This window comes from Alnus glutinosa, chromosome 2 (assembly GCF_958979055.1).
Source record: "Alnus glutinosa chromosome 2, dhAlnGlut1.1, whole genome shotgun sequence".
Taxonomy (NCBI): domain Eukaryota; kingdom Viridiplantae; phylum Streptophyta; class Magnoliopsida; order Fagales; family Betulaceae; genus Alnus; species Alnus glutinosa.
The window spans coordinates 38,947,591-38,966,792 of NC_084887.1; the positions used below are offsets into that span (position 1 = coordinate 38,947,591).

The window sequence follows — 19,202 nt, forward strand, 5'->3', positions numbered from 1 at the left end:
TCCCAAAATCAATCAATTCTTGTATTTTTTTTTTTTTTTTTTTTTTGTTTAACAAATACTAATTCAAAGCTTGGTCGGATCGGTATCATTAGATAGTTATGGAAAACAAATATACTTTATAGCATTACGAAACATTTAATAAATAAGATCCATGCACGTGTGAATCAATGAGCGCACGATTGACCATTCATCATTTTGAACTTTGCATCCTCCACAAACATGATTATTTTAAAAGAAGATTTGGACTCATTTTACTGTCGAAGGTAGATGAGAAGTTTCACTTTGTTTTCTTATGGACAAGAAAGAGCATGTGAACAATGGTAGATAGAATGGTGAAGTGCTTATTAACGCAATGACCATTATCAATGCATTTAATACTTGCTTTTGCTACAGTCCTTGACAAACTCACGTGTCAATTAGTATGAGTGCAAAAAAATTACTGACGTGACAACCCATGAATGCCTCGTAGATTGGCACGTTAACTTTGTTTCACGAACAACATGATTCCATCATACATTCTGATAATATACACAATGTAACTTCATTACATTACACTCATATTGACAGGATTTGGATGACTTGGAGGAACACGAGGCAAATGTGAAATGTCTTCTGAACAAGCAAGGACTGGATTTCATGGTGCATTTCGAATTGTTAGGCATAAACCACATCATCGTGGAACACTGGGATGAAGTCAATAACAAAGGTACGGATTTCCATAGGGGTAAGTTCTACAACAAGTTTTGCAGGATCAATAGGTCCACCCCTCACAACCTTGAGTTCTTCTCCAGAAAAGCCTTCTACTTTCCAAACAAGCCTCCTCTTCTCCATTTCGGTTCTTTCTTGGTTGGCAGATAAGCTTGTCTCGGTCACTTTACGGATCTGAAACAAACATAGAAGTAGAACAGTTTGAGAGAAAACTAAATAGGCATTAACAAAGATGGCTGGTTAGTGTCATGAGCCCGCTGCGTCTACCTTCTTCCTGGGGAACAGCTTTTTCAGCTCTACGCTAGTCATTACAGAAAGGTCCCTGTCCTCTCCAAGCTTGATGGTTTGATAAGCCATTCAAATAGACAAGATTAACATTAAAGGAGTACTTGAATAATGTCTAAACAAATGAAGTAGTCAAGAACAGACATGAGATACAATTGAGCAGAATAAGAGAGTAAAACCTCATATAAATGCGCTAACCGAAGGAGGACTTTTCCATCATCAAGCTCCTGCGTAATTCAGGGAAAAGAGAAATCAGAGCTAGATTACAGAAAAGGAAATACCAAGCAGAACGTATTTGGTGCCGTGGTTAAGGAGTTGGACATTGAGGTCTGATGAAGAAACACAAATCTCATATTTCTGTTTCTTGTATGTTTTTACTAAAATTAAACTCTATTTAAATGATAAACCAAAATGAAACTTTAAGAATCCCCAAGTACCTGGAGAGTTAATATAGCAATATTATCAGGTAAACTGTACGAGGATTCAATTCCTGAAAAACTGGCTACATGAGAATTCATCCAGTTATCACCATCCTGCAAAGAAGGGAATTTACTTTTTTATTAACCAACTCACAAGACTAAAATAAATCGATTGTATCATCTTTTTCTTTTTCAACTTCACCTGTTCAGCAAAGGCTAGCAGGAGTGGAGAATATATCTCCTGGCCAAAAGTACGACGCCACTTAGCACCCTCTCCCAGGGGGTCAAATCGAAAATAGAATTTTCCTTGGATCTGGAAACGTCATCCATTAGTGAAAATTGAATGCTAATGGTTTCAGCAAATACTTCATATTGACATAACTTAAGAGTTGCTCAATGCAAAAAATCATTGCAATCATGAGCTGCTATCTAAAGGCAACATGAAAATTTTTGAAAGAAAAATTCCTGGAAATACTATACAGATAACGGAAGTTACTAACTCGTATTCTGAAGGCTATAGTTCACGAAAAGAATAACATTGACCACATAATTGTATATGAAATCCTTGATACAGATGTCATGTTTGGCTTTTAACAAAAATGGATAGCCATGAATTTTTTATGGAGTGCTCTCTTTACTCACTTTGGTTTGTCTTGGGTTATGCCTAGAAGTGTTACCGAACTGTTTGTTTGTTGGTGGACGTCTGGAAGGCTGAGGAGTTTTGCGATTTAGAAGATGGTGACGATTTGCCTTTTTTGATGTTTATGGAAGGAAATAAATAAGAGTTGTTTCGAGGATATGGAGAGGTCTTTGGAGGATATTTTAGCTTCGTTTTTTCATATTGTGTCTTTGGACAGTGGCTTTTATGTCCCCACTGTCACTTAGTTTTGCCGATTTTCTTGTTCGTTTTTCTCTTTCTAGTTAGGTATTTCCTTTTGTATATTGTCAGTGTACTTAGGGGTGCCTTACGCTTTTAATAAGACTGATTATTACTTATAAAAAATAAAAATAAAAAATCACCAATTAAAACACACCTGGTGACAGTTTTCAAAACAAAATTGCCAGCTAATTGCTGCAAAAAATTCCAATAGGGTAACATGTGCTTACTGTTAATCCCATGCATTTATCAAGAACACAGACCGTTTCATTTAATGCCTCTGCAACACCTCTTGAATCATCAAGTAGCAGTCTCCTGTAACGTAAGACATTAGGAATCCCAATAATGATTCTGATAAATTGTGGTGACTGAAAAGATTTATCCTAATTTTATGCATTACCATTTAAGTGACTTTAAGGTGCACAACTATTATGCATTGTCTTGAATGTTAGTTGCTATATTATCCCTTTACATACAGAACTCCGTTCCGAAGTAGAACATATTCCAAGCAAAGAAAAGGGACAAGGAAAGGCAAGTACATAAGAGGTGTGCATACCATTGAAATCTCACTCTTTTAATATACAACCTATGATCGGATGAACAACATGAAAGACAAAAGCATACCTGTGGAGCATCAGCTCTATTTGTCCATCCACTATGCTGGATCCCCCTACAGACCGGTCCACCAAAACCGAAAATTCTGTCCTATTATCTTGCATGTAAATCCCAAGATTAATCTGAAAGGACAATATAAATGATGTGTCAAGAAAAAAGGTGGGAGTACAATTACTGACTGAACTTTCTAGTGACTACTATATAATAACAGGGCTTAAACTTGTGCAGAAATGTATGGATGAGTTAAATGCAACATTTTATACAAAAACATCAAATACAAGCACTCTCATTTTATCCTGCCCACGAAAGAGACACCATCAATATCCGTGAGCTATAGGCAGAACACACTATATTAGATTTTGAAGTACTACTATTGGACTTGTAATTGTAACAAGAAAGAAGTTGAAGCCTATCCTCATAATAACAATAATACCCAAAAGGAAATTTTTAGCCCCACCCCCCACAAAAAAAAATGTAAAGCCCCAGATGATACTAAGTAATACCCGGAGGATAATAAATAATAAATAGTAAAATAAACTAAGCCCACTAGTAAAACCAATATTTATCAAGCACAACTCACATATTCACCAGGAAAACGGCCACTCCAAGCAGAGTAAGCCATAGCGAAATTGGGAACATAAAATTAATTTCTAGAGAGAATAAGGACATATAATTACACCACTATTATAAAAAGATCAATTTTATTAAATAAACCAAAAAATTGGGTAATGAATATATTTTGAAAGAAGGAAAAACTTACTGGATAATAATTTCCAGCAATAGGTTGGTTCACTTCCAAGTCCCAGTCTGTTCTATAATTGCGAATCTGCAAATAAGATGAATCATTTAGTGAGGACAATGGAAAATGAACACAAAGTCATAACTCCAAGAAGTGCTTATATATATATATATATATATATATATATATATATATATATATATATATATATTGCGGAGAATTCGGGAAAAAAAAAAATTGTATAAAGGTAATTGCGTCTTTTAACTTCTCTTCCAGCCAAAACAACAAAATTTCCAGTACATAGGAACATGAAGAAGAAGAAGAGAAAGAAAAACCTGAGTAAGTTCAAGCTGGCAACCACTCATAGCATCATGATGTACCCAAACTAAAATGATTGATATTGTCTATAATGGCAAGTAAGAAACATACTCTTTTGATAAAATCACGTCCATTAGAATCCGTGTAGAATGTTTTGTTAGTATCCATGGTAGTTGTAATTTGAGTAGCAACTTCTTTTCCAATTCCATCATCAACAGGTATAGGTCCAACCTGATTTCAGATATTTTCATAAGACCCACCATGTATTGTCCCGCAAATGAGATGCAGAGATGAACATTATTTCTTATTCAACAAATGAAACCCATCTCACTCCCCGCTCTCCTCCCCCCCCACCCAAAAAAGAAAAAAAAAAACTGGAAGAGAGAAAGAGAGAAGAAAGACAATCTACAATCTCTATGAGTTATCTAGTAAAGCTTACAATAAACTCGACTTCACCATGCTCTTTCTCCTTGTGAAGTCTGGTAATCTGCAAAAACATTTTGTGTAACATCACTAGCAACAGAGAAATGTCAAGTAGTAAATATTAAAGATTTTGTGCTCTAGCATTTATTCTAACAAAGATATCAGACAGAGATAATGATTATACTTAAAAATCCTTCCAATTGCCCAGACTCAATGAAAATTTTCTAGTATGGTTCCTTCACGATTGTCTCATAAGGACAGTCAGAGCTGGAACATAGCGGTGTTATGGCAACAGTAACAAACTTTGCTCTACATTTTCATGCTACTATCACATTTCATGAATTCAAAGAAAAACTATGTAATAATGCATCTACGAAAAGCGTCTCTCCAAGAAGGTATGAGTCCTACGATTGCATGCTCAACCAAAACAAGAGACTACTCCAGCAGAGTTGGAGTTCCCTGAAGTCACAAAAGCACTCATAGTTAGTTGCACTTGGACAATTAGTTCTTTCCAATCTCTGAAACTACACGCAAGAACAAGTATGCAATGCAGCCATCGAAGATTGGTCAAGTCTTATATGGTTTTGAAGGACAAGTCATTAGGAGCATAGTATTAAAACAGTTTTTAATATGGGTTTTTATTTCTTGAGTTTTGATTAGCTCTGTAATCAGTGACAGATCTGTAATTTTTTGCAATTCCTACAAATTACTGGTATTTATAGTAATTAATTCGAGTCTAGAAATTTCTTGAAGTTTAAGCATCTTGAGTTTATTTTCTTTGGTCCAAGTCTGTCTTTTATTTGGTTTTTTTTTTTTTTTTGGGTCTTTAGTTTACTGGTCAAATTAGGAGTTCTAGTTCTAGTAAATTAAAGAAGAGTAAAAGAGTCCTACAAATAAGCTTCAATATACTAAAAAATTTCAGATACTTTATAAATGGTTTTGAAGCAAGAGTGAGTAGAGTGCTCTTTGCTTTTCTTTCTCTTCTACTTCTTCCTCTTCTCTAGTGCACTATTGCTGTTCACATTACTGTGTCACACAGCTCCTGAACAGGAACAAAATTCAACATTTTTTTTTCTCTCTTTGCAAGCCCCAATCAGCCACTTTCCCTTGCACTATCAAAACCCCAAAACCCTATATCTTCCCCTAATCAATAGTCACCAAACAGCCCTTTAATGCAGCCCTAAAGAACCATCTTAGCTGCTGTCCAGAATCTCCTGCACCCTAATTCTCAATTACTGCAACTCTTGGCCACCGAGATACAATCTTTTAAAAACCTAATTCAATCTTCAAACCCTAAAGCCTTTTTCTCAACATAAGAAATCCAAAGATCATCACTTTTCCTATCCTAAAGTCCACCATAAGCACATTTAGACAGATTTCTCAAACCTGTCTTACATCAAGTGACTATACGTTGTTAATTCATAACATACTTCCATTATCTTCAGCATGCAATAATGATGCTCACAGTGACAAAACAGAAGAAAATGGTTTATGAAGAAAAACATCACACATAGACAGCATCCATGACAAGCAAGGCACCTGATATATCCATGGATTGATTTGTTGATGTACTTCTTCTATTATAGGTCCACGCATAACAGTCAAAGCAACCTGAAACTTTTAAGAACAGCTTTATATTGAAATTTCCACAATTTTTGTTTGAAAGGAGAATGTACCTCAGAAGGCATCACACACCTGTCTTTCAGGCTTTATGGGAAATGTGCCATTCGGACGGAAGACATATGCCCCAGAATTCTGAAAAATAATTGGAAACAGATACTTTAATAACTATTTCAACTGTTAAATTTGTGATTTCAAAACATGAAGAAAAGAGAAAATAAGAAAGATTTGCAACACAAGATGAACTTTATGTCTACCTGAGGATCTTTATCACTTCCGTTATATCCAGAGTAATAACTGTACGATTGTTTGACTGGTTCCTCAACCTTCAAAAGTTATGATTAAGTGCATTAGCTACAAAATCGATTACTTTCCTGCTTCCACTCTGCTTTTCTTTTTCTTTTTTCAATTATGTTTTTTTTAGAGAGAGAGAGAGAGTTGTAAAAAAAAGGAATTGTTAAAAAGGCTGCAACAACCAAAACATTAATCACAATAGCATCAATCTCATGTTTAGCCATAGTCAAAAAAACACAAATTCAAAGAAATTCACGGAGAAGGAAAATGTAAGCATAAACTTCAATAATAAGTGATTATGAAACTGCCATGTCCATTACATACCAAGCTTCTGCTATTAACATAATTAATCATTTTTCCTTGATCAGTGGAAAAGGAAAGCTTTAAATTTCCTTGACCAACTTCAACAGTAGATTCTTCCCCTCTCTGAAACGTGTATACAGATGATCTGGTTGAACTAGCACCTACAACCAAAAGGGAAAACAATTCAAAAATCTATGTAGGTAACTTGAAGAATGAATCTTATGTTTTTCCACTGCACAAAATTAATGTAAAAAAAAATGTGTATTGCAATAATTAGAGCAGACCTGGAAGTTTGGTGCTTGAAATAGTGTACGTGCTGAAACCAAGTGGTGGTACTGATGCCTTAAATGCAAGCAAATACTTAGGTGTCTGAGTTGGACTTCGACCTAAATACGCCCTGACATAGTGGTTCCTTAAGCCCACGTAGGCATTGGCTAGAGGAAGAAGCTGCGATTCAATTTCTCTTCCCTCAGAGTCATGAACAGTAACATCTTCATTGATAACCTAGGGCAAATTAGATCTTGTAAGTAGAATAATAATATTCTTCCAATATATTTATATTGAGAACAAGGATTCTCAAAGTATTGAAACTCCCAGACCTATCAAAAGATACACACAAACCAAGAACTACTGTTGTCAATGGAATATTCTTAAAGAGGCCTCTTATTTTACATCTAATAGAAAACTCTACTCCAGAAAGAGAGTGAGAGATTTTCATATTTTTCAGTTCTACATCTTCCATTTTTAGGATATCAATGAAGTCATCAGTTATAGCCTTGCATTCACCTGTCCAAATTGAAAGTGTTTCATACACATACAAGAGCGCATTCACAGATATTACATATTTAGGCCTAAAAATGAAGTTTTAATTGTATTATTATGCTACCTAAACTAATAAGTCTCTTTTTTGCTGTAAGTTTATCATGCTTTACATCATTCAACAACTCCCTGCAAATATTTCTGGTTCATGAAATTGAGTACAAACATCTAGCACTTTTCAGTAGTTGGTATCACGGAGAAGGTAAGTACATGGTTTCTCGACTACATTGAAGATCCAATACATGTAAGCAGTGTAACTTCTCTTGAACGTACTGCATGACTAGTCAACTCCTTTAGATTATTAAAGAAATGAGAACCCTGAATATTATGTTACGAGGTTTTCCAATTAGTGTGGCATGGCTCTAAATTTGAAGACACAAGGCACTCTTATAAGAGTACAAGTACTCACTGGAATTTGAACTACATTGTCCCTCTTCCATCCAAGAGAATTGTAGACCACAACTACCTGCAATGATGAGAAGACACCATAAAATGGGGTATATCAAAATGGAATATAAAAAGTCACAGTTATTGCAAGGAGAAGGAATATTTTCCGTACCAAACTTTTTCCTTGAGGCAGATCAACTTCTGATGCAGGACAGTAACTTATATTCAGAAGAGGGCACTGCGAAGAGAAAATACCAAAATAAGAAGAGAGGAAAGAAGAGAAGAGAAGAAAACAATAATGTCCAAACATTTTTAGTTTGATTTTCAATTTGTTTTTAGAAAAAACTTCTGCAAAGTTACACTTGCTAGGAGTGTCAAAAATTAAATCATCAAAATCCATCTTATAACCATTTATGCCATAAAGAAGCTAAAATTATGTAACGTAGCCAAAAGAGAAAAAGACAAAAAGTTAAATTTACAAATATAACATCCAAATGTGTCTAACCCACAGTAGAAGTATAAGAAGAAAAGAATGAAGATTATGACGAAAAGTGTTAGGGAGAGAAGCCCCAAGGGAGTCAACCAAGAGTAAGTTAATATACATATAGGACACCACTTCTAGCCCAAAAGCCTAAGCTTATGGGCTTGAGTCCACTTCGGTATATTAAACACTCACTTTCTTTATACTTTACCAATGTGGGGCACAAACCTCACAAGTGCACTCGCAACAAATCTCACCCTCACTTGTAAGTCTCTTCCACATTGACCCAACTTTCCCTTTTGTGTAAAGGAATCACACGCAAGGAGGAGTTGGGTCAATGTGGAAGAGACTCAGAAGTGAGGGGGAGATTTTTTGTGAGTACATTTGTGAGTGTTACTGTGTCCCAAATTGATAAAGTATAAAGAAAAAGAATAGTTAACATATATAAGTAGACCCAAGCCCATTAGATTAGGCTTTTGGGCTAAAAGAGGTATCCTAATATGTATATTAACTTACTCTTGTTATATTAACTTACTCTTGTTGGACTCTATATATGTTTCTCTCCCAAACAATTGGTATCAAAGCCATGGTTAGCTTCCATTGCTGCTGCTGCTGATATGAGTGTTTTGGTTTGACGCGTTTGGTTTGACTCCGGTAAAAGAGTTTGACTCCGCTCTTGGAGTACGCATGACACTCTTGGTTTGTAAATGATTCACACTTGAGGGGGAGTTGGGTCAATGTGGAAGACTAACAAGTGTGGGGGAGACTTGTTGGGAGTGCACTTGTAAGTGTTGTTATGTCCCACGTTGATAAAATATTAAAAACAAAAAAAAGAGTAGTTAATATACCTAAGTGGACCCAAACCCATTAGCTTAGGCTTTTTGGCTAGAAGTGGTATCCTAATATGTATATTAACTTACTCTTGGTTGGCTCCCTTGGTGCTTCTCTCCATAACAAAAAGGACAAATAGAAAGACTAGTTCTCTAACCCACAGTTTCATTAGATATAAGTAAAACTACAGAGATACCCCTAAAGCTCCACACTATTACTCAAACTGTAAGACTGCCAAGAAGACTAAGGGATCAATTCCAATATGATAATAGTACAGAAGGATGAAAGATCCCTTAAAGCATTACCATATTTTAGACATGATGCATTCAAATTATAGAGGTTTAAGTCATAAAGTGTCAAATTAACAAGAGAAATGTAAGTTTGCATCTTTGGACGGTGGCATATGTGTCTCCTTTGTCGATTAGTTTTAGTTACTTTCTTTTTCGTTTTGCCCTTTCTAGTTGGGTTATTACTTTTGTATACTTCCTGTGTAGTTGGGAACACCCTACGCTTTCAATGAGATTGGTTTATTACTTATAAAAAGAAATTAAAAAAAAAAAAAAAGAGAAAAACTTATAATGTGCTCAAGAGGTCAACAGTGTGAACTGCCAAACAGAGTTTTAAGAGGTTAATCAAGGTACTGCAGATGGCTATACGAATTCCATGCTAAAAAGAGTTATTTGAGCACTGAAATTAGAAAGAGCTCATGAGCTTAAGGCTCGTGATATTTTACCTGTTGAAACTTAATTGTTGGGTTCCCACATCCAGTATCTGATGCAGACTGAGCCAAGCAAGCAAGTGAAGATGCAACTAATTCCTCAGCCTGCACATAGATAATGAACAAGTGGATGACACTTGGACCAAAATGGAGAGAAAAAAACCTAGAGAAAAATCATACGGTATAAGTGTCAAAGCCAAATTCGCACCTCCGCATACCCCATAGACAAGCGTTTTGCATAATCATTAGCCACATGCTGCTTTTCTGTACCACTAACTGCATCATGATGCTGGGCAATTGCTAAAGCATCTGCCAGTGAGTCTGTGTTGGGCCCAGAATTACTCCTCCCTTTGAAAAATTCTAGCTGCCTTGCAGCCTAGAGATAAATATATGTCAAAATCTAAAACTGTCACACTTTGACTGTGACAATCATATCCATGATAAAAATTAAAACAATCACATAAATGATACCAAATAATAGCCACTCATTATTCTGACATAGCGCTTGAGGGCTGGTCTACTAGTAAAGTATCCTGTCCAGTACGCATTTGCACGATCTGCATATCTGGTACGGTAAATTCTTCAAACTTTAAGAAAATGTTGAAGTGGGAAACTACAAGCAAATAGGTTACATGACATCCAAACATTAGACTCACGGGAAAAAGTCATCACTCTTGATTGGCCAGGACTCATCTGTAGCATATTTTGCATCAGTATACACGGATGGGGTAGAGTACAGAGCGTTGACACGCCCATCCTGGAAGTATCCAATCAAACCAATTAGAAACAATAGATTTCGGAAACATAAGATGAAGGACGTGAATAATGAGGCATTATTCAACTGACACACATGGAAAATTAAACATAGTTAAAAAGAGGAAGATAATTGTATGAACTACAACTTATCTAGGAGGCATATGTTCATGAGATGGAACTATCAGCTCACTTAGCAGGACTATTAACAAGTTCGATTAATGTCATACCCAATTGGCCAAACATAAATAGTTATGGTTAAAAGAAATGGGACAGGTGAAATGCAAATTCTGATACAGCTTTGAAAATTATATCCTGCACTTAGCAATACTACTAAGTTGTAAGGCTAACATAATACCGACCAACATTGTGTATATGCACTTACAAATTCCCAAAAAATAAAACTAATCCTTCATCAACACATTCGTGCCCTTTAGACGATTCTTAACATTATTTCCACAATAATTACCAGCAGCCTATATCAGTAATACATTATGTGTTAGTTGGAGCGAGCCGTCTAATAATCTAAATGGCTTTCTTGAAAAACCATGAGAGAAGCATAATGAACACAGAGATTCTCACTTAACCAATGATCAGTCTAATAATCATCAACTTAAGGACTTTGTAGAGAAAAGAAAGGAGTAAGATTATGATAGTGATGATGAAACATTGTAGAGACCATCTTTGCAGTTTTAACCATCAGTCACCTGGTTGACATAATGAATGAGTTTGTCCATCTGGCGGAACCATGTATGTGCGTACTGATACTTAAAATCTGTTCCCATAGTCCACATGATATGGTTTGTTCGGGTTATATTAGCCTGAGAAAGAAAAAAATATTATTAGCAACTAGTAGAGGCCCCTTGAGAATGGGAAGAGAGAATTACTTTGAATGCTTATTTGACAAGTTAATCAAAGATAGATCTTATTCAAGTTCAAGAGAATGCAACTCTTCGTATTTTTAAGAACTTACCATGTTGCTTTTGCCAAAGTCTGTTCTCATATTGATGCATAAGAAATATTCCTGAAATAGCTGTAACTCCTACAGATAATTCTGAACTATCGTAGATTTTGAAGGAGCACTAAAACTCGACAAGGTGACCCCAAATTATGATGCAACAGTTGCACAGAGGTTGAAGGTTGTAAAAGTTCCAAAAGGAAACTTTTGTTTCAATGCTCATGTTGAATATGGATATTCATATAGCATGATTACCGATAATATTATGTTTGAGCCAGCCTCAAGCAGAAACTTAAGTGGATGATTTGTCCTACCAGCCATATAACTTTAGCAAGAAAGTAAAAATTCAAGTTACAACAGGAGGCCTCACTGTGGAAGAAAATAAATATTCACATATAAAGACTGAGGATCATTTGAAGGCAAATGCCGCCTAATCAATTCCACCAAAACAGAAAGGTTTAAAAAGGAAAGCCACAATGGGAAAGCAGATAAAATAATTCCTTACACACAGGGTGAAAAGATTTCCCAATTTACCTGCGATACTGCAGCAGCAACAAAGTCATTTACTCGCTCTTGAACATTGTAATCGAACAAATTAATGTCATCCTTCATTGTAAGAGGAAATGAAATTTAACTTCACAAGCAAGCAGATACTCAAAGTGCTGATAGGAAATTAACAAGTTTTAATTATTTTTACTTGAACTATTGGGGAATTATCATTGACTTCAAAGTAGAAACCACCAGGTGGAGGCTCATAATTCTCAGGGAATGCACCAGCAAAAATCTGCACAATTTAAGAAGAAAACCAACAAAAATTCATCAACAATGCAAAGGCAACAAAGAAACAAGACTAAAATCACTAAATCCTGAGTTCGAGGAATTATCTCCACCATGATAATTCACCTGAGTGCAATTCTAACTGAGTAAAACCCAGAAAAGAAAAAGGAGGAAAAAAAAAAAAAAAACTTGCTCATCACCTGAGCAGATGAACCAAGGCTCTTGGAACCCTGCCACACAACTTCAAGACTTTTCTCATTTTTGCGCTTAGCTCTGTCTTGGTAATCTATCCGACCAAAGAAAAGTGAGTCGAATCCAACCTACACAAATAGCAGAGATTGACCAGTGCTTGTGGAAATGTATGCATATAGAATTTCTTTCAGTCATATGGCTCTTGATTAATTATGACTTTCCAAATTGTCTCTTGTTTGACGAGGAAGGGAAATATTATAAACAAAGCAATGCATTTGAAACTAAATATATGAAGGAAAAAAAAAAAAAAAAAGCTTACTTCTGCACCCAACAAATAAGCCTGTATTGCAGAATGTCCAAAGGGATCAATTTGCCAACCGATTCTTGGAACAACACCAAAATCCCTTTTGATAAACCGATGCCCAAGTGTTGTCTGGTCAATCATATCAATGTAATGTGTTGCTGCCTCATCATGCATACACATACCCCCATTTCTGCAATAACAAGGAAAGAACAAGAATCAAGAAAAAAACTTTTGGTAAAATAGATGACACTCTCAATATCTCATTCAATCAATCTCAGTAAACATAAAAGAATGTTTTTAACTCATATAACCTACATAAATGTATGAAAAAATAAAAATAAAAAATCATGACTTATTTTTTAACTTAGAATTGTACATTACATGAACTCTAGTTGCCCTGAGCTCACTAGCTGCTTGACCACATCCTGCACTGCCTTACTCTGATCTCTCCACCACCGTTGGAAAAATGCCTTAATTGATGAAGCAAGAGAAAAAATCAAATACAAAAATATTTTTGGAATATAAGACGAAATCAGTTGGCAGCAATAATTGAACATGTAGCATCATCTAATGAGTAGGAGGTAATCAATATCACATACGCATCAGAAAGCTAATATACAATGGCCCCAACAATATATATGACAAGAGAATTGCATTGGCACTCCTTATTTGCACCTAAATTGGCCAAGATCAACCAATTGATAGTATTTACAACTTTAGGTCTTTTTACATGAAAACGAGGTGAAAAAAAAAACCCTACACTAGGCATTTGATGTAACCCTGTCCTTGCGATTCCAAGACACAGTAGTACAATGAGATATTACAGTCTTGACCATCAAAGAGAGCATTGGTGGTATGGGGTATAATTGAAAGGCAGTTAAAAGGGACATAATTTTTCCGGTCCTAAGTTCCTATTCTCCTACATCTATATGCAAGTCCATCATAGTCCTTAACATTCTTCATATTTTTCACCAACGAAACCTTGATGCTTTGTTTGCTTGACGGGAAAATGTCGAAAAAGAAAAGAAATTGCAACTTGAAACCTTCTCAGTAAAATGTTTCAGTTTCCAATTATGACGGTAGACAGAAGCTTAAAATTTTAGTTTCTTTTTCTTTCCCTAAGTTTTATCAGCAACCAGACAGTTCAATTTTTCATCACGAAAATTAGGAATATGGACCAAGATAACTTGCCTGCTCAACATAGATAAACTTCCGGTTCTTGTCAGCCAACAGCGCAGGCACTAGAGAATCCAATACATTTTGAACACAAGCCCCCTAAACAGCCAGGAACAACAACTTTTTTAAGTTTATTTTCAATCAAAATAAAAAACCCACAAACAAAGACAAGGCGGAAAAGAGAAAGAGACCTGGATGGAATTGTTGGAGCCAACGTAGTACTGATCAACGGTCTTCAACCAACCAACATCGTCGTGGGTGTGAGGAACCAAATGGACATTAAGCTTTCCCGGGACTATGCTTTGCGAAGTGTTGTATTCTATGAAGTTGGATTCTGTACATAGAATCCCAGCAAAAAGGACCAGGCAAAAGAACACTCGGGGGATCCCCATTACAAGTCCAATTCTAGAGTGAAGGTCTTTGAGCACAGAAACAAATTTAGATAAGCGTTTTTTCACTTTTGGTCACAGGCTTTAATTGCTTTTGTGCAAGTGGAAGAACACATGAGGCGTGAGCGTGTGATTGATCAGAAAAGGTGGGCTGTGCATGGGTATGAAGAAGGCTTTACAAATTACAAGTAAAGAGTTTGGGTCAACTGGTAATGGGAAGGAGAGAGTTGTCAAGGGGAGCTGCCATGCCGTTGGAGACTTGGAGTAAAAGGGAAAATGGTAGCCAATTAGCCATATTCCCATTTTACACCCATCCCAATGATCCCATTGCTCCTGGCGTCGCAGTGCCACTTCATAATAATAATAATAAAAAAAAAAAAAAAAAAACCCTGACATGGCAATGTAACAAAGCTCTGTCATGTTAGCCCCAAAAATAAAAAATTAATTAATTAATTAATTAAAAATTAAAAATAAAAATAAAAAAAAAAATTGTCCGCCTCACTTATAAGTAGCCGACCACCCCAACCAAATCTTTGAAATGGTGCAACCATTCTAAAGCCCATGACGAAACGTCCGATTTGGTGGTCACAACCATTAAATTGAACGGTTCCAACCACATAGGGTATCGGTTGGTGATGACCTGACCAAGAGAGGATGTGCAAATTATTTTTTTGGCTGATTGGCTGAGAGTGAGGGGGGTGGGAGTTAAGTGAGAGTATGACTAGCATTTTTCTAGAGGATTAATTGGGCAAACCCAGCTCAGTTTAACGTTTAATGTTTGAACTTTTTTTGAGATTGTCCGGGTCGAAAAAGTAGCATAGAGCTTACACCAAGCATTTGAGGCACCCATTAATCTCTGTTTGTCTTAAGCTCCAATTTTTTGTACATGTTTGAACTTTCCTCTAATAAAACATTGTGAAATCAACAAATTCATCAAGCAAAATCATTATCCGTTGATTTATCCCTCTTATCCAAGTTTCAACCCCATTATAAATTTATTATTTAGTAGTGCAGCTTACTAAATAAGATTACTCATGTATAAATTAATCTCATACCTACACCACACCAACATAATCTCTAAAACTCAAAAGTGTGGTACTTAAACTCAAAGACTCACATGATCACATCAGAAAAACGACATCATCTCATTCTCACCCCTAAAAGGTAAAATGATATTTACCTAACCAAAAAATTTAAAAAAAAAAAAAAAAAAAAACACTTTAGCAAAACACCAAAAGACATGTTGTGCTTAGATGATCCGATGCCACTCTTTTCGAGTCTTCTACATGTATACTACATAAGCACAAGCTTCTTTATCAGGAACTAGAGATTTGGAGGTAATCAAAGTTAGTAATGAAAGAGTGCATTTCCATTGGGGCAAGTTCCACCACTAGCTTTACAAGGTCAACAAGTCATCCTCTCACCACCTTTGGTTCTTCAGCAGGGCCTTTTACTTATTAGGCTAACATTTCCTTCTCCATCTTAGCTTGTTCTTGATTGGCAGACAAACCCATATATGTCACTTTACTAATCTGAAAATAATACAGAAGACATAAAAATCACAACATGTTTTAAACCACTCTGTAATTGTTGTCCCGTTTTACAAGAAAATTTTGGGTGTTTTACAAAGTCACCAATAGTCTCCATAGAAGCAAAACCCATCTCTAAAATGATGGAACTTGCTTGAATCCCTGACTGTAATCGCCCTTGCAACAATCTTTGAAATCAGCTTGATTGCCGCATGACAATCTACATAAGCTCGAAGATTCTTCATCACCAGTATGGGTGACCCTTTTGGTGTGCTGATCAGAGCAAATGGAATTGCTAAGCGTTCACTGCGGTATTTAAGAGACTCTATTTTGATCTCCCCATCCACATTGTGGAGCACACAGCTTGTGTCAGGCTGGTATCCTTCCTTCTCTATCTGCTTCACCAGCATATCAATCTTTCTCTTAATCTCCCCCATATGTGGGTGGGACTTGTCATTTGCTGAGAATACATGAATCTTATGTTTGATTTCAACCCAGCTATAAGCAAGGGCCTTTTTAACTCCTCGATCCCTCCTCACCTTCTTCATCATCCCAACACTATCCCACTGACCTGCTGCTGCATAGACATTGGGCATGTTAACATAAGGAGCAGCATCCCTAAGCCCTGCCATATTGAAAAGTTGGCATGCTGCCTTCTTAGCCAATTATTGATTTTTATGAATTCTACAGGAACTAAGAACTGATGACCACATAATTTCGTCAGCCTCGAACGACATTTTCGCCATCAACTTTTTCTGCTTCATCAAACCCTCCACTCCGACACAACACATCAACAATTGATGCATAGTGTGGTCCTCTGGGAGCAAAATTGTAAACTTGAGTCATGGATTTGAAGTATTGTAATGCTTCATCAACGAGCCCACAGTTAAGACACTCAGGAGGCTTAACGGAATCCAGTTGGAAACCTGACTGGATCATCTGATCAAATGACTTAAGAGTGCCTTCACCATCTCTATTTTGTGCATAAGCTGAGATCAGGCATTCCAAGTGACTGGGTTCCTATCAGGCATTTCTTGAAAACTTTGAAGTGCATCTTTTAATGAACCACATTTTGCATACATATCTATGACTGCACTTCCACAATATACATTTGATAGAAATCCTTATCTAATTACAAATGAGTGCAACTGTTTCTCTAGTGAGAGTGAGGCTAAATTTGCAGAAGCACTCAAGATGCTTGCAAAAGTGGCTTGGTCAGCACTTACATTGGTCATATGCATCTCATTGAACAGTTTTAGGCCTTCTTCATGTAGTCCCTTCTGAACATAACCTGAGATCATGGTTGTCCAAGGAACTGTGCTTTTGTGGGCTAAATTTGCAAATATCTTCTTGGCTTCCTCAAATCTATCACATTTGACATACATGTCAACCAAAGAATTTCCAACGAGAACTTCTGAATCTGTTGTTGACACAACAGTTTGGGAATGAATTTGTCAACCCATTTCCAAGTCCAAAGTATTGGTTGCTATGCTCAACAAGGTTGCAAAAGGGAATTGCATCCGATCAAATCTAGTAAACTGTAATTCCCAAAAAAGATCAAGAGACTTTGGGTTGCCTATCCCATGCATAACAGGTGATTATTACATTGTATGAAACACCATCAAACTCAGGCATCTCGTCAAAGAGTTTCCTTGCCTCAAGCACACGACCATGCTTCGAGTAGATATCAAGCAAAGCATTCCCCACAAACACATTCCAAACATTGTTGGTCTTCACCACAAAAGCATGAACTTGCTGCCCAAGTACTATGCCATCTAACCCAATAACCGCAAATAGAACCGCAGCAAAAGTAAAATCTGAAGGCTTGAAGCCAAAATGTTGCATGTCCATAAAGAGCTTTATTGCGTCTTCATTCAACCCATCTCTTGAGAACCCTATTATCAATGTATTCAAAGTGATAGAATCTCTTTCGGGCATTTCCTTAAAGAGTTGATAAGCTAAATCTAAACGACATATTTTGCAGTAAGCATCAACCAAGCAATTGTAAACCATGAGAGTTGAATCATGTCCCAATTTAATGATATGGGCATGAACTTGAACTACTTCATCTGCGGTCTCTGAGTCACTGCATCCGGATAGGAGAGTAGCAAAGGTCACATAATCCAACTCCACCCCCCACCTACACATCTCATAAAAAATCTTAAATGCTTCTCGAAATTGATTACACTTTGTGTATCCACCAATTAGGATTATCCATGTCACTGCTGTACGGTCAACCATTCCATCAACCAACTCTCTAGAAAGGTTGCCTGATTTCACATAACCGAAAATCATCATGTTTGTTGAGATTGTATTTTTCTAAAGCATTTGATCAAACACCTCACGCGCTTGGGACAATTCACCTCTTTCTAGGATATTCTTGACCATGAAATTAGACCGGCATGTTTCCAGGTTGAAACCTATCTTAATGATACATGCATTGATAAAATTTTCAACATTTACAAGCAGATTTGGAGGTGGACACACTCTTAAAGAAGCAAGGGATTGAAGTGCGTTTGTTCTAAATGGTTTCATACACGGCGAAGGAACCCGACCCAATTCTCAGGTCCAATATGTAGTCCCCTATCAAGCAGGGCTAGTGGTTGTTAAGGAAAGAAATATGAGCAACGGTCACAAATCTGTTGAGAAAGGAAAATCTCCAATTAGCAACGTTCCCATTGATTCTACAAAAACATTTTTCATGTATAGAAGATCACAACATTAATACACAACGGCTATGTAATCCAAATCTTCCTGTATAAATACCCCATCATGTAAATCAATCACAATGAAGTAATACACATAATTTATTCTTCATTCATATCTCAGTAATTATATATAGTTTTTTGCATGGTACATGAAACCCTCAGAATAGCTATATTAGATCTATGGTAAGTCTTTCATTTTATCTATGGTTCTTTTATGGGGGCAAATTACTTACTGATGCAAATGAATTATCAAACATGTGGAGGAATTGTCACGGATGGTAGGGGTAGCGAAGGGGATTGCGTTTGGAAATGTGCTTATAGTGGAGATGAAAAAGTAAGAAAATAATTGTTTAGTTAATGTTATGATGGACCGTCAAAGAGTTAAATAAAGCATAGATCATATTTGGATAAAAGTAATTCCTCATTGTATTTAAGTTATTGTTTTGTTAGAGCAATATACTATATTTTTATGAAATAAATAAACAAGAAGCATTGTACCTAAGTCCTACGAGACGAGCAAACCCCATACAACCAATACAATCACATATAGGTAGAGTCACCTTACTCACATCAGTAGTT

At 36.3% G+C, this 19,202-nt stretch overlaps 1 protein-coding gene and 1 pseudogene across 1 annotated transcript; both read right to left on the reverse strand.

The window, feature by feature from the left end:
- Window positions 1-440: 440 nt before the first annotated feature.
- LOC133860091 (probable alpha-mannosidase At5g13980) lies at window positions 441-14,673 on the reverse strand. The gene is made up of 29 exons (XM_062295743.1): window positions 14,189-14,673; window positions 14,013-14,096; window positions 13,203-13,291; window positions 12,837-13,011; window positions 12,526-12,645; window positions 12,246-12,332; window positions 12,083-12,154; window positions 11,298-11,411; window positions 10,494-10,594; window positions 10,309-10,402; window positions 10,046-10,213; window positions 9,853-9,942; window positions 7,980-8,045; window positions 7,830-7,886; window positions 6,886-7,105; window positions 6,623-6,762; window positions 6,262-6,330; window positions 6,080-6,139; window positions 5,924-5,995; window positions 4,401-4,448; window positions 4,073-4,192; window positions 3,665-3,730; window positions 2,914-3,026; window positions 2,520-2,604; window positions 1,615-1,725; window positions 1,431-1,526; window positions 1,173-1,220; window positions 976-1,044; window positions 441-882 (listed from the first exon to the last, which is right to left on the reverse strand). Exons 1-29 carry the CDS (start codon window positions 14,387-14,389, stop codon window positions 655-657), a joined length of 3,063 nt encoding a protein of 1,020 aa, XP_062151727.1. The 5' UTR covers window positions 14,390-14,673; the 3' UTR covers window positions 441-654.
- Window positions 14,674-16,016: 1,343 nt separating this feature from the next.
- LOC133860165 (putative pentatricopeptide repeat-containing protein At2g01510) lies at window positions 16,017-18,450 on the reverse strand (annotated as a pseudogene).
- Between the last annotated feature and the right edge of the window lie 752 nt (window positions 18,451-19,202).

Excerpts from the sequence above, each read along its gene's own strand:
- LOC133860091 (XM_062295743.1), bottom strand. The coding sequence starts at position 14,389 with ATGGGGATCCCCCGAGTGTTCTTTTGCCTGGTCCTTTTTGCTGGGATT. Across the intron at positions 10,595-11,297 it reads TCATTCATTATGTCAACCAG|GATGGGCGTGTCAACGCTCT; the intron begins GTGACTGATGGT and ends GGATACTTCCAG. Across the intron at positions 5,996-6,079 it reads CCATAAAGCCTGAAAGACAG|GTTGCTTTGACTGTTATGCG; the intron begins GTGTGTGATGCC and ends TAAAAGTTTCAG.